Source organism: Aptenodytes forsteri, unplaced genomic scaffold (assembly GCF_000699145.1).
Source record: "Aptenodytes forsteri isolate BGI_AS27 unplaced genomic scaffold, ASM69914v1 Scaffold199, whole genome shotgun sequence".
Classification (NCBI taxonomy): Eukaryota; Metazoa; Chordata; class Aves; order Sphenisciformes; family Spheniscidae; genus Aptenodytes; species Aptenodytes forsteri.
The window spans coordinates 643,177-657,942 of NW_008795921.1; the positions used below are offsets into that span (position 1 = coordinate 643,177).

General features: G+C 41.1%; 1 protein-coding gene across 1 annotated transcript; it reads right to left on the reverse strand.

Moving 5' to 3' along the window:
• Nucleotides 1-1,249: 1,249 nt before the first annotated feature.
• On the reverse strand, nt 1,250-13,611 carry ESD (esterase D). Its single transcript, XM_009284901.1, has 8 exons — nt 13,531-13,611; nt 12,496-12,584; nt 10,414-10,512; nt 7,583-7,707; nt 6,443-6,562; nt 4,639-4,737; nt 2,576-2,743; nt 1,250-1,475 (listed from the first exon to the last, which is right to left on the reverse strand). Exons 1-8 carry the CDS (start codon nt 13,596-13,598, stop codon nt 1,395-1,397), a joined length of 849 nt encoding a protein of 282 aa, XP_009283176.1. The 5' UTR covers nt 13,599-13,611; the 3' UTR covers nt 1,250-1,394.
• Nucleotides 13,612-14,766: the final 1,155 nt, after the last annotated feature.

Sequence of the window (14,766 nt, forward strand, 5' to 3'; positions counted from 1 at the left end):
GCCACCTGACCTAGTTGAAGATCCCCCTGCCCTCGGCAGGGGGGTTGGACTAGATGACCTTTAGAGGTCCCTTCCAACCCAAACTATTCTGTGATTCTATGATTTCAGAGAACTCTTGCAATGCACACAGTTGTATCTCCCCAGCCTTCTAAGCTTACTTCAGAAACAGGTAGATGCAAGATTGATACAAGTCAATAAATAATTTAAGCCTGTCACCACCAACAGAAACGTAAGTTCCCGGCATCAGCCTCCCTGCAACCTAGAATCTAGCAGGGGCCAGAGAAACAGGAGAGCATTCAGCATTGCTTACAAAAGCAAACCGATCCGACATCTACCCTAGTATTTCCTCTGGCAAGAGTGAGTCAAGGTTTGAGCAACAATGTGGGTTCAGCCGAACCATGGGAAAGCAGACTTTACAAGTGATTGCTTGAACGTAAGATAAACAGCTCACTGGAACAGTCTGTGTTCTTGCCCCACACAAGGTAGCTGGCAGAACTATACCACTGGAAACTATTTTAGATCTACAACTGTCAGGCCTAAATTCTGCCATCTTCTGTAAAATAAGCACACTCGTTTTCAACAAGGAGATATCAGATCATCTATAGATAGGGACTGCTTTTTTCAGATCTATTTATCGGTTTCCTCTCAGTCCTGTTAAGTCTAAGGAACCCAGAAGCACACCATAAGCCTTTCACACCCAGCAACAATCAAAGGCAAGTGGAGGGAAAAAAAAAAACCCTCCTTTACTACAGACGTTTTCCTTCACATGGTTCGTAAGAGGTCTTTTCTTTAAGTATCATCTGTGAAACACTCTTCAGATTATTCGTTTGCTGTTAATAACGCACTGGACAGTAAACCAGTCTGCATAGCAACCTTCTGTCTGTATTCTCCGCCAGACTTTGTCCTTGGAATGTATTTAGAGAGGACAAGGAAAAAGACACCAAACACTTCAGATTAATTAAGTAGCTTGATTGGTTGTGCCACTAACGACTTCCTTCAGCATTAAGTGATGAAGTGAACCCTGGTATTTAATCAGCTGAAGAGGCATGCTGTTGTTACTCATAAGTCTCTGCGTAGTTGCACTAGAAACTGTCTTGAGGTCCCAACTACATACCCACATTCACAGTCTGAAACTAACTCATCTGCTAATTTCCATTTTGACCTACAATGCAGCATGCACCTTCACGGTGTCGAGAGAGTTTTCAAAGCATGCAAGAACATTCAAAATACTTACTCTAAAGCACACACATCAAATTAAGTGGGACTTTTATTTTTCTTAGCAGTACAATCAGAAGAGCTCCATTTTACAGACACTACTTGAGCAAATGATTTTTGTTTAGTTCACCTCCATCCCTCGATTCATATTGGACAGACGACGCTCACATCCAAATGGTTCAAGCATTGAGGTATTTTGCATGGTGCCTGATGTGGTCGTTAATAAATGTAGCAATGAAAAAATAGCTGTGATCGTAACCCTAGAAAAGAACAACAAAGAAATCAGCCAGTACATATAGTTCATGATAAAGCAATCACGCTAAGCTCTCTTCTAGGAAAGTTAATGACTCTTCTGGTTTGATCTGTTTTACGAAATCAAAAGTACCTGTAGTATATATATAAACTGTAAAGGATACCTAACTAACCGGTTAAGTATATATGAACACTAGGAAGCTAAACAGACAGAAGGTACCTTAACCTGCCCTAATCTGGGCACGTAAATTAGAGATGGATAACAGCAAGTGTCAGCTGCAGAGCAGGATGCAATCTGAGACAACAGTTCCCCTCACTGGCACTGTCCTACTGGTAAAACATAGGATATAAGGAGAACACAGCCCCTGTCTGAACTATTGCTCCAGCGCTAGTTGTGCTAAAATGACACGTAAACCTCTGAACTACTCCACTTTGACAGCACTAACTATATCTTTTGGTGCAGGGCTTATGCTAAATCAGAGAGGACAATCCCTCATTCTCCACAGCTGGGCCCCTCGCTGGGTCTGGCTTGAAGTTGCCAGTTGCTTACAAAGACACCAATGCTCTCAGGACAGTGCTGTTCCGGGTCACTGCACTTACAGGAAAGAGCAATCCTTCCACCTGGGTGTTTAAATGAATCTAAGATTTCAAGCAATTCCACACCTTTCCTGATTTACACAAACACATGCAAACTAAATCACAAAGTTTTATGCTGAACACAATACCCACAGTACAGATAAGGAATCCGGCAAAAGTACATCTGTCACTGCTTGTACAGTGACCCTGATACTGCTTAAAAATCGTTAATGCTGCTTCTTCAGCCGACCACTGGCAGCTTGAGTTACCATCAACAGAGCGGCTTGTTGAAACTAAAATCATGACCCCACCTAGTGGTGAAATGCAGCTGAATCTGATGGATATTGCACTCCTCGATGGCTGGTGTGAAGGAAAATATCACTTCTCACCCTCTTCCTCACTTGGCCAGGGACAGACTCACAGGTAGGTGGGACCATGCCCCATTAAGAGACACTCTCTTCACCACCTGCCGCACAGACCCAAAAATCACAAAGCAACAACCCAACAATCAAGGATTGCAGAAGCAACTTGCCTGCTGCAGTCTAAAGACTACTGGGATTTTCCGCTCTGTGCAGGCAGCAATGAAGTTATCAGGCAATAACTGGCCCGCTGATAGGAACTGGTCATCTTTGCCTTGATCAATCAAGATGTCCAGGTGAGAGTCTGGATAGGACTTCACAAGTTGTGTAGCATCATACGCCTGCAGAAATAAAAGAGAAACAACATTCAGTTACATACGTTACACTGGGTCAAATTTGCTGACCGCAAGAAAAGCATGGCATATATAGAGTACTGGGTGATACTGATCAGGACACCAAATTACACTTTGGAAGAGCAAAAAAATGGGGAAACTCTAGACAACTGAAAAGTAATACCCATGTTTTAAAAAGGGCAAATAGTATGATCTAAGTAATTGCCAAGTTGGCAGTTTGACCGAACAGAACATCCAGCCCAGGGCTAAATTCATACAGAATTGAAGAACAGCAATATAATCTAGTACCGATTCACAGGCTTGTACAGAAACTAGATCCTGCCAAAATAACTTGGTATCCTGATGTAACTATTTTGGCAGCTAAAGGTCAGAACACCGGTGTAACACAACTATGCTCATGGAAGGCATTTAACCTGAAGGTTACCATGATAATTTGGCCAAAACTTTGTACAACTGAGAAACAAAAATGGCACACACTGCGTAAATTAAAGACTATTAACATACATGTATCAAAATGTAATTGTGAATGGGGAACATGTCTCCTGTGGGGTCCTGTGCTTGGTACATGGTCAAACAAAAAAATCCCTTAAAAAGATAGAGAAGTGTTTAAGGCAGTGGAGAAGACAGATCACCAACAGACAGCAAAATGCAAAGTCCTACACTGAGGCATCAGAGCCATGCTTCCAGGATGCCACCAGATCCAGAAATGACACTGCAATGGAAATGGGAGCTTGGACTCAGCCAAGCACTGTGGCCACGGTATAAAACGATCCTTGCACATATTTACATGGCAATTTTAAGCAGAAATAGAGAGATCAGAAGTTGTATATCTGTGCCAAAGGCAGCTCTAAGTCTACTCCTGATGCCTGCTGTTGATCTACTGGACTGTAGAAGAGCTCCAAAGCAAGTTAAGGGGCCAGAAAACGTTTTTTTTTTTTTTTGCAAAAGAGATTCATTATGTTAAGTGTAAGCAAGTTTAACTGGTGATTTCTAAATATACAAACTACTCTATTAACAATTGTGAAAGCAGCTAGTGCTCTCCATTCCTGTAATGTTTTAATCAGACCTGGATGTCTTCCTAAGGGATACTTTAATCCAATTTACAAAGGATTTAACTGCAGCTTGTGTTTATTTACAAGGAAATCAGAGTACCTGGTCATGATGATCCCTTCTAACTTAATTCTAGAAATACAGTGCAATGTTTATGCTGAGATTAAAAATACTGAAGGGTTGCCCAAATAATGCAGCAACATGCACACAAACATTTTTGTATCTTAGCCATTCATATACGACTACTTATATTTCAAAATTAGGGCCCTGGAGCTAAAACCTAACTTTGCCTGGTTTAATCCTGTTCTACGGGATACCAATTTCCAAGTATCCAATGGGCTCCTCTTCTAGCTGCCTCCAACAGGCCGCCCCTGCAGATGCCACGAGGCTCATCAGTCTCTGAACAGTTTGTAGCAGTCTCTCTTTTCAGGCTACTACAAAAAACAGCTGTTTCATATATTGAGAACTGAGTTTTTGAGAGACAGGCCATAGCCTAACTCTCTTTTAAACGGCTCACTGCTTTCATGCGTTAGAGAAAGTCTCAGACTGCTCATAATTCTTCTTAGCCCAGATTTTAAGATCTTCATAAAACAGAGAGGAATTTAGTCAATTTGGTGAGAGCCTTCTATCTCATTACATTTGTTATAAGCGCCGTCAGGCAACAGCAAGTCATACCCACCAGAAACATACAATGCTTATCCATGCTTAGGGGTGTAGTAAACCAGCAGTACCAGCTCAGGGGCACCCCAGAGTTTTGTTCCAGACTCCTGCTGCAATATATTTACAGATCACTCATTCATGTCTTATTAAAGGACTGCGGTTGCAACACATACCTCCCATTTGCTTACATCTGATCCCAGATAGCCACCGAGGGCCTTCTTCCCCCACTGACACTGAATTGGGTTGCAGATAGGAGCAAATGCTGATACAGACTGTTCAGAAAGAAAACATGAAAAAAAAAGAATGAATTAAGAAAAGTGATTTCGGCTAACTAACAAGCAAATGAAAAGCCTTTTCAAAAATTGTTTTGAAGTTACTGCCAGAACCCAGGACTCCCTCAACCCTCCGAGCTAGGCAGCCTAACCATTATCCTACTTCCCTCTTATTTGTTCTTTCTAGCCCCACAGTTTTGCTTTCCTTTTTGCACATCAGCCAAGCTACAAAAGGCAGGGCTAGATGCCCTGTTCCCTTCCTTGTTGGGAGATGTTGGCTTGAATTCCCTTAAGCAGCAGAGAAGGATCTCAAGTCTCCTGTTGGGTCAGCATGGACAGAGTGTGGGACCATTTCACCTCCAGCTGGATTTTGGCAGAGTGTAACAAAAGCCTGAGGCATGGGGCTGCTCAGCCCGTCTAAGCATGCAACAGTGTCTTATGAATTTAGGTACCTCTCCAGCATCAGGGGTCAAGAAAAGCACATTTCAGATCACAACTCCAGGTACTGGTATCAGAAGTCCAAGCCCTATTCTTACATTCTTTTGGATTTGGCCCTGGGACATCAGTGTTTCCACTCTTATGTCTTGCAAGGAATAGCAACAAACGATCTGAGCCACTGCCAGTTCTCCTGGATTTTGTTTTTTTCTATTTAATGTTTAATTCTTTTAGATAATACAATTAACAGCTAAGTACCAACAGTGAAAATGGACATTTCTGAACTACTGGCTCCAAAAGATAAAAAGGAGAGATAAAAATAAAGCTTTATTTTACATTCAGCTCTCTTATAATGCCAAGCTAATGACACTGAGCAACTGTTATGCTATTTTCAAAAATGCAGTTCCGTTTTTGCAGCAGCTGACCGCAAAATGCAGGGCCAGGACAGCCCATGAAAGGACTGATCCACAATGGCAGAGCCCCTCATCTCTCTAATGTCTGATTCTCCCTCAGAAATGCATTTTAAATAAGCGTATCTCCAAAGAGAACAACAAAATTTCTCTCAACTCTCATGAGTATAAAGGAAAGGCAAATCAGTTCCAGCATGTTTGATTTAGGTTCACGTAGAATACAAATGGACTCAACTTCAGATACCTCGAATACTCCAAAACTCAATCTTTAGGAAAGCTGACACACAAATCTCAGGGGGGGGAAAAGGGGGGGGGGAATGTCCTCCAGATACTATTCCATGTGCAGTTCAGGTGCTTACAGTTACACTTGCTATCAGTTGGAGTTAATAGACTCTGTAGTAAATTCTAAGCAAACACACATTTAATGGTGGCAAAAAGGTTTGCAGGTAATAAAAGCTCCAAAATGAGCAAGACAAGATTTGAAAAGATACAGCAAATCACACAACCAGATTTCTAGACAATACTGGCAGCATGAATTAACTCCAGAGCTAGAAGGAGCCTGTTTACATTTAAATATCACAATTGGTTTGGAAGAGCTGTAGTGTCGTCCAAAAGAAACTGAACTTTTCTTAACTTTTAAAATTTGCAGATTTTTTTTAATTTCACTGATACTCACATTCCAGAGTGGTATTTCTGGCAATTTCCCATATTCTAATAATAGGTATCAATGAACTGCTACAACTAAAAATATTTATACATTTAATGCTATAACAGAACTTGGTATTGTGTTTACTTTCTTCACTTTTATAGAAATCTGTATAAGCCTTAGTATACCTCATATGAGCTGTATTATATCTTACTTTGTACTTTCCAGGATTCTTCAGAGCAAGAATAAGAGCTCCATGACCTCCCATGGAATGCCCAAAAATAGACATCCGTTCAGGATCAGTTGGAAAATTGGCATTTATTAGTTTAGGCAGCTGTAAAGGAACAACAGTGTAATAAAAACGTTAAAACAACTTGAGTATGTTTAGGAAAAAAAGCACACAAATAATTAATGCGTTTTAATGCCAGGAAGCCACTGAAACCAAAGGCACATCTTTGGTTCTAGCCTGACATTTGTGATCATGGCCTGAAAGCAATTTGAATGGGACTGTAAAATCAAAAGGAAACAATTAATCTGATAATAAATAACTCAAAGTATCTCTACAGAAATCTATCATAACCCTGTAACACAAGATGTGGGAATTTCCTAATAAACATAGTCTTATTTTAATAGATATATAAATACGTATGTGCTCCTGTAAGTGACCAGAATGGCAAATTGTTCTTGGGAGATTATTTGCTCCTCATATTCCCATCAACTTTAGTTTTAATCCAGACCACACAAACCACATGCAGAGTAAACTGATCACTCACCTTTCTAATATATATCTCAAGGATCTCCTTTTACACCCAGTTAAAAAAAAACAAAAACAAAACCACAACCCTACCCTCCCAAGACAGACAGTGAAAACAGTCTAAACGAGCGATACAACTGAAGTACTGGGGCAGTGAAATGCAGTGGGTTGTTTCAGAAGCAGCAGAGCAGATATTTTACAAGAGCAGAGATTGCACAACTAGTGAATAAAGATTAGAAGTGCAGGCCAACCCTGTGGCATCTCCGGCAGGAAAGCAGACTCAAGGAGTTCCTGCTCAAGCCCTGCCAGGTGTTATCATCTCTGTGCTGCGGCTCTCTCCCTCCTCAGTTCTACAACGGTATCTGTTTGGTGAGGAAAGGCCTAACAACTGGGTAAATCCAATCACTGAAATAATCAAGTATTAAAAAAGAAATAATAAATTCTTTTTATAAAGGAGGAAAGCAAGAAAACAACAAACCACCCACAGGCTATCAAGATCACCTTAAGCAAGCTTTGGTGCTAGGAACAAAGAGCATGACTGAACCACACCCCTTCTTTCTCTTACCCAACACCACCAGGAGAACCCAGCAGCAAAGTTACCTCATCCTTGATGTAGGAATACATCCTGTAGTTTGTTTTCCAAGGATCTTCAGTGGCATCCACATAAAAACCAGCACCGGTGCCAAAATCCCAGCTTTCATCTTCTCCTTCAATATTGCAGCCACCTACCATGAAAATTCTTTCTATAGTTACTGTCTTTCCTTTACTAGATGTTCAGAATTGGAGAACCTGCCATACAAATCAGAGACTGAATTCTCAACCATCATGTCTCTACCCCTCCAACTATAAGACAATTCAGATTTTCATTCATTAGTACAGTGTTTTCAAGTGTTATTTCAACCACGTTTTCAAAATGCCACTTACGTATTACCTACAGATGTATCCAACTTCTAACTTGTTTCAGTGTCCCATAAATAAACATAACATACAGATCTCTGCTAAACTAATTCTGTAAAGCTTCGTCCAGTTTACCCAGGGACTTATTAAAAAGTTGGCACTTGTTAATTGGTGCTATCTGCTTAGTTCAGTTATTAGACCTCATCCTATCAAGTACAAGAAACTATGTGAGAAACAGAAACTGTAGAAAATTTTCTTTCCCCGCAGAAGGACAGAACCGTGTATTACCAAGTGGTGTGTCCAGTCCAATTTATGTGCTTCAAATAATGTCTGCTACACCCCTCTTTTTAAGATTCAACAGCATAATACCACTTACTGTTCCCATCATTTTTTAAACATTTAACTCTACCTTTTCTGCAATTCATTTCATTGTTCCACCTATAACTCCTCATAAAACTTAAGTAATTTCTCCTTTGAGTAACTGCAGGGTTGTATCCTCTTTTCCAAGGCTACACTTTCAAACTAAATTTGCAGATATCTCCTTGAAAGTCAATACATCCCATCCTGTCCTCTCTTACTCTCCCTTTGATTAGCCTGTGATTTACCAGCCTGGTTTGCAGAACAGAATGCAATATTTCAAGGTATATCTGACAGGAAATAATGACCTCCCTTTCTCCAAAATGTTTCTGCAATCCAAAATTACATGGGCTTTCACCACCGTCAGATTAGACTGCAAACCCATGTGTAATTTGACAGTCCCTGACAGTTTTTGCAGAGATACCTGCCACCCTGTCACAATGTGAAATCAGATTTTTACAAGGATCAAAGTTGAGTTTGCTCCAGTGACGTGCCCTTGAACACTGAGTGATTTTGTAACTTAGCAGTCCAGCAGTCACAGGGACTGGGGGTGCTTACACAACATGTTGGATATAAAACGTCTATCTTCGGTCCCTCGGAGATAGGTAAGAACTCAGAAAGTCCTGCCAGGCAATGAAGGCAACGCTGATTCTGCTAAAAGAAACTTAAGGGAAGCCTTGAAAGAAGAAACTTGAAAAGGAACCTGCAAAATACTGCTCAGCACACCTGTCTGGAAAAGTAAACCCCTAAAGGAGGAAAAGTGAAGTCTATCAGGGCCTGACAGAAGGTCTGTAATGACAGGTATTTCACGTTTTCATGCAGTCTTTTTCCCCATCCAGATAGATCTCCTAGCTCCTGGAAGGTAATTCTCATGTAGTCATAACTACACAGTTAAAAAGCACATATAAGTGTTTTCACTACATACGCTCAGCTCTCTTAATTTGTGATTACATTTGAACTGCTCTTCACCTGTTTCTCCAGACAGCTCAAAGAGATTTAAGAACATTTGGGGTCTCTGAGCTAAAGTAAGAGTATAATATGAAACACATACTGAAATTCATATAAATAGCAGAGCAATCCTGATCAGTTATTAGACTAAAAGGCAAGAGAGAAGCTGCAAAGAGGGTTTTAAAAGAAGATGGACAAAGCAATGAACTATGCAAATGCAGTTATACATTGACAGAGACAACTTACACAGACAACACTAAAAACAAGTCCCAGTATAATTACGCAAAGTCAAGTCCCAGTGTGAATAACGCAAAGGCTAGTTGCCCATCTCTAGTCTGCAGCAAATAGCAACAATGAAATGTTGCTAATACACAAGTTTTGCTCTTCTGTCCCTCTTCTTCATTAGAAACATGCATTTCTGTTCTTTGACCTGACACAACTTCAAAACCTAGATGTGAAAAATATTTTCTGGAAAGAACATCACTTCATTCCCATATTACCTGTGTTCACATCTTACCGAGTAAAGCTTGGGAAATACTAGAAGACTGTCACCTTTGTATATGGCACTCACGAGACTTTAGCAGAATCCAACAAATACTAAACATATTACGCTGAATCCCCAAAAGACTGAATTTCCAGTAACTGCAGATCCACCATTTTCAGGTTTCCCATACCACACATAAGCTCAACCTTACACAAATAACAGCATATCATTTAAAAAAGCCATTCATCAGTAGTCTATTGCAGCTGCAGGGGGGAAGGGTTTCTGGTTTGCTTTTCTAAGTATTGGAATCCTCTGGAGACATGTATTTAATCGGCTTTAGAAAACAGAATACAATAAAGAGTAAACATTACATCTTTGTGTGACAACACAGTTCTGCAGATTTTTTAAAGTCTCAGCAAGCCACAAAGTGCAGGCAAGTCTCTGATAACACATGCCTCTTGTTTTCCTTTCCTTCCCTCTCCTCCTTTGTGCTGAACTCAATGGCCCCTTTGTTCTAGTTTTAGTGCCATGACAATAAAAGAGTTTCAAAAGTCAAACTGTCACTACCATGTTATTAATAATATAGACAATATAATCTTGCAAACAATGCAAGATACAGAGGTGAGGTCATATTCTGACTCAGGTGGGCACCATCCTTTGTAGCAAATTGCAGTGCTCCATTCTTTGAGGATAAAGTCTGTACTTCAGTGTAACAACCGTTACCATGTCTCTTCTTAAAACTTACGTGGGCTTGTGTCTGGCGCGACTACAATAAGGCCAAGCTCGGCTGCAGCTTGATGAAAACCAGCTTTCGTTATAAAGTTCTGTTCTGTGCAAGTTAACCCTAGAGAAATAAAAATATCATTGGTTACACATTGCTCACAGCATACCAGTTTCAAAAACCTTTTTGACTGAAAACATTTTGAAAAACAAGAGGGATTCCTATCTCCATAAACATGGAAAAGTCTTTTCACTAGGTTCAACAACACTTAATAATCCACAGAAACAGACACAGTTGCACTTTCACATCTAGTCACACTAACATTTGATCAAAAACAGGTCAATGCGTACTCTGTACCCCCTTGAGTGCCTACTCATGTGGCATACACAGTTTCCTCAAGTACTGTGTATTTAAATCTATTGACTACAGACACTGTTGCTACGGTTAACATTGTTAACTTCTGACATCTAACCCTGCAACTGTATTTTTCTTTCTACCGCCATTTCAGCTGTTTGCATCACAGAATTATACATGTGATCTGACAAATCCTACATCCTTTAGACAGGATAAAGGCCCGTAAGCACTCTGGCCCTCAAGTACATGTATTTAAATCCATTGACTACAGACACTGTTGCTAAGGTTAACATTGTTAACTTCTGACATCTAACCCTGCAACTGTATTTTTCTCTCTACCGCCATTTCAGCTGTTTGCATCACAGAATTATACATGTGATCTGACAAATCCTACATCCTTTAGACAGGATAAAGGCCCGTAAGCACTCTGGCTCCAAAACCTACAGCAATCCGTGTCTTTTGTACTGCAGCAGGCCCAACTGAAGTCCAATTACAAATAAATAATACTGCGCACCAATATTTCAATTTTTCTTCACTGTGCCATTTGAGAGGGGCTAATGATTCTAGTTTTCTCTGAGGACAAGTTGCAAATAACCTAATTTGACTGATATACTAGCCAAGACAGCATGGTTTAGGTTCAAAAAATAAATGCGCTGCATGACTCGGAGCTCTTCAGACAATTTTGATGCTTCCAACTTCAAGGGTAAACATTTTTACCCAGTCCACTGTCATTCTACAAATCAGACCTACTAACTATTTTGTGAAATGAGTACATACAAGGAATATAGTCTCCACGCTACCAGTCAATTCTCCAACTTTCTAAACACAAGCCTCAATAAAGCAACTCCTAAAATTACAGAACAGACAGAGCTTCTGCTTTTCATTTTGAATAATAGAAAAGAAAAAAAAAGATGTAATTAATTAATCCTGGAGCCATCACCAACATAAATCTGACCATTTTGAAAGCAATGCCTTAACATTATTTATGCACTTTTGGTGCAAGACCCAGCTCTGTGGGAGATGACAGGAATAGGGCGGAGGAACAAAGCCAGGATAACTGGGAGCACATGTTTGTCCATACATTCTCATCCCAGCTTGCCTTACATCCAGCAAGACAGCAGCTGGATAGGACACCGCAGGAACTGGAGAGATGAAGAAACGATGCTGTGGATGAGACAACTTCACTCCTGCCACACAACCCTCTTCAGCCCCTGGCCCTTTCTGATCCCACGGGGTTACCTCACTCTAGATGTGGTTGCGCCAAAGCAGCTAACAGCACCTCCCTTCCCAAGTTCACCAGTTGCTCCCTGCTAAATAGCACTCAGAATAAGGTGGCGTCCAGAGGACAACTTTGCTGGCTCCCATGGGCTAGATTTTGCCCCTGTTAGCTGAAGCAGTCTGTCACAGACAAAGGGAAGCAGGAGGTGTCTCAATGGGAAGGCCTTTCAGGAGAACTTTTAAATATGTATGTTTTAGAACAAAAAGTATGTACATTTTAGAACAAAAGGGTAGAACACTTTCAACACTGAGCATTTTAGAACACAATCTGGCAGGCTACTCCCTGAGGCCAGCTGCATCCAACTTTATCACAATACACTCAAAGTAAATGCATGTTCCAGAAGACAATCTTTTGTAGAATGCAAGAGCTGCCACTGTAGTACCTTTACATCAGGTGTTCAGTAACTGTAGCGCAGTAGCTTAAACATGCTTAAGATTATCTTTTTTTAAGTTACTAAAATTCATATTACTTACCCGAGAGCCAATACAGCACAGGACACTTTCCAGTTTCTGCTTTCGGAGGCAAGTAGATTCCAAATTTCATTTTGCATTTTAGCTCTGCACTGTATTAATAAAATGCTCCTTGTTATCACAACTACTTAATTAACAAGGTCACTAACATTAAAAAAAGAAAGTTGAATCAATGCATTTTGTTCAAAGAGAGATTTGGTCAGTGAATTATAACAACTAAGTTAAATAAAGTGAAAAGCAATTTTAAAACTCAGCCTTAGCCTCTTGAATTGACAACAGCTAACCTTCCTACCTTGTTCTGAATATACTTAAAGCAGAGACTTACAAATAAGCCATATTTTTGCAGTGCTGCTAATCGGGAACAGTTTGAAAATTGAATTTTGAACCCCAGCAATATTTAACTTGAGCTTTGTCTATTACATTGGAAAGTAATTTTTACTGAAGAACACATCCACATGACTTGCAGAACATACACGGGACAGCATGCCCCAGCAAGAGAGGTTTTCAATCTGCTAAGTCTACAGACTAATCGATTGCCCAATTGCCAAAGCCTAAAATTGCCAAGAAAAGCTTATCTAAGCATAACTAATGATTTTTTTTCTTTGGATGAGATGGAAAAAAATGAATGTTTTTCTGTTCACCTTCATCAAACAAGAATCTATCTACTGCGTCTGTCTGCTCACAGCATTTTTTAAGAGTGCATAGAAGTGAAATATCCAGGAGAGTGAATGGGACTTTGCACACACAGCGGTTCTCTGTGCCGCAAAAAGGACAACTCAAAGTAATGGAGCTTCATTTTCAAAGGTAAAAATACTGGCTTCCCATCTCAGATCTGCAGCACTAAGTATACTAGACATGTTAAACATTAACACAGAAATACAAGAACACAGGCAAAGCAGCAGCAGACAGCACTCCTTACTGAAATACGGGTATTACTGAGAACACACTATTTTCCTACAGACTGAAAACACTGACAGCAATGATAGCATGGATTCACTGCTCCATGCTAAACATCTAGGTTGATTTTGTAGTGTTTACCTGTCATGTTCAAACACTTTCTGGAAACCCTCAAAGCATTTGTTGCTGGAAACCTGTTTCAGTGCCATGGCTTTAACTGCAAAAAAAAGGAGGAAGTTAAATTTGAAAAGCAAACATTCCTGGACTTATAGTGAGTTATAAGAACAGAAAAGTTGAATACGACTTAAAGCATCTTTGTTTAATGTCACAGTTTTTCAGAAGAAAGAATCTCCTGCAAACACTTTCTGATCTTTCATTAACTTTCTATTTCCCCATAGAAATGGAGGGGAGGGGGAGCTGAACTCTTGCGAGCAGAACTGACAAAGCCTTCCTGCTTTCCTATAGACCCACACCTCCAATCACCTTTACCTCTGCAGCAACCGTAGCTCGCTCTTTGTCTACCAATGCTGCTACCGGACAAGAACTCTCACGTGCTGTGGCTGGCCTGGAGCTGCCTGTGACGAGTGGCCAGGCTGCTACTTCCACAATGACCATGCAGGAGATAAACCTGTCCCACCTTTCCTTTGCTGTGTGTGCCAGTATCCAGCCACTAATTACCACAATACTGAGGACGGTAATCATCTTTGATGGAAATTAATTACCTTGTTCTAAAAGTCTGGGGGACGGCAGAAACACAGGCCTCACAGAGAAGCAAAAGGCTTATTTCCACAGGCAACAGTATGAAAAATACAAGCAAAGAGTCATGGGAGTTTTAAAACAGCTGGGAGAGCACTCGTAGCAAACTTGCTAAGGAAACTCAGGAAGGTTGACACAAACGGAGATGCTGTCAGTTTGCATGGACAGCAAGGCCAACTAGGCAGCTGAAAGGGGAAGAGGCCTGAAGGGTTGGCACACAAGAAAATCCTGAGGAGAAACCAGGTAACATCAGACCGGGTAACAAATGTCAAAATGAAACGTTCCCTCCCTCATACCTGTGCACTCCTGTGGTGCATCGGGCAAGAAAAACCACGCACCACGGACAGCCCTCAGGGCCTGTTTCATTGTCTTCTACCACCCCCGTGGGGCTGGAGTCGAGAGGCGTCCACGCAGAAGCACGTTACACCCAGCCCGACGGCAGCACCAAGCCAGGGGCCGCTGGAGCAGTACGCAGGCTCCCGGCCCCGGCCCCGGCCCCGGCTCGGCTCGGGACGCCCATTTCTGTTTCCACACAACCTGTCCTGCCCGCTGCACCAAAGCGCTCTCCTGTACCTCCATTTTCACCCTCCCGCCCTCGGGTGGGATGCCCACAGGCAGCGA

Coding starts and splice junctions, on each gene's coding strand:
- ESD (XM_009284901.1), bottom strand. CDS start 13,598: ATGGCACTGAAACAGGTTTCCAGCAACAAATGCTTTGAGGGTTTCCAG. Junction 2,744..4,638: donor CAGATGTAAGCAAATGGGAG/GTATGTGTTGCA, acceptor TTATTTCTGCAG/GCGTATGATGCTACACAACT. Junction 1,476..2,575: donor TAGTCTTTAGACTGCAGCAG/GCAAGTTGCTTC, acceptor GTTCTTTTCTAG/GGTTACGATCACAGCTATTT.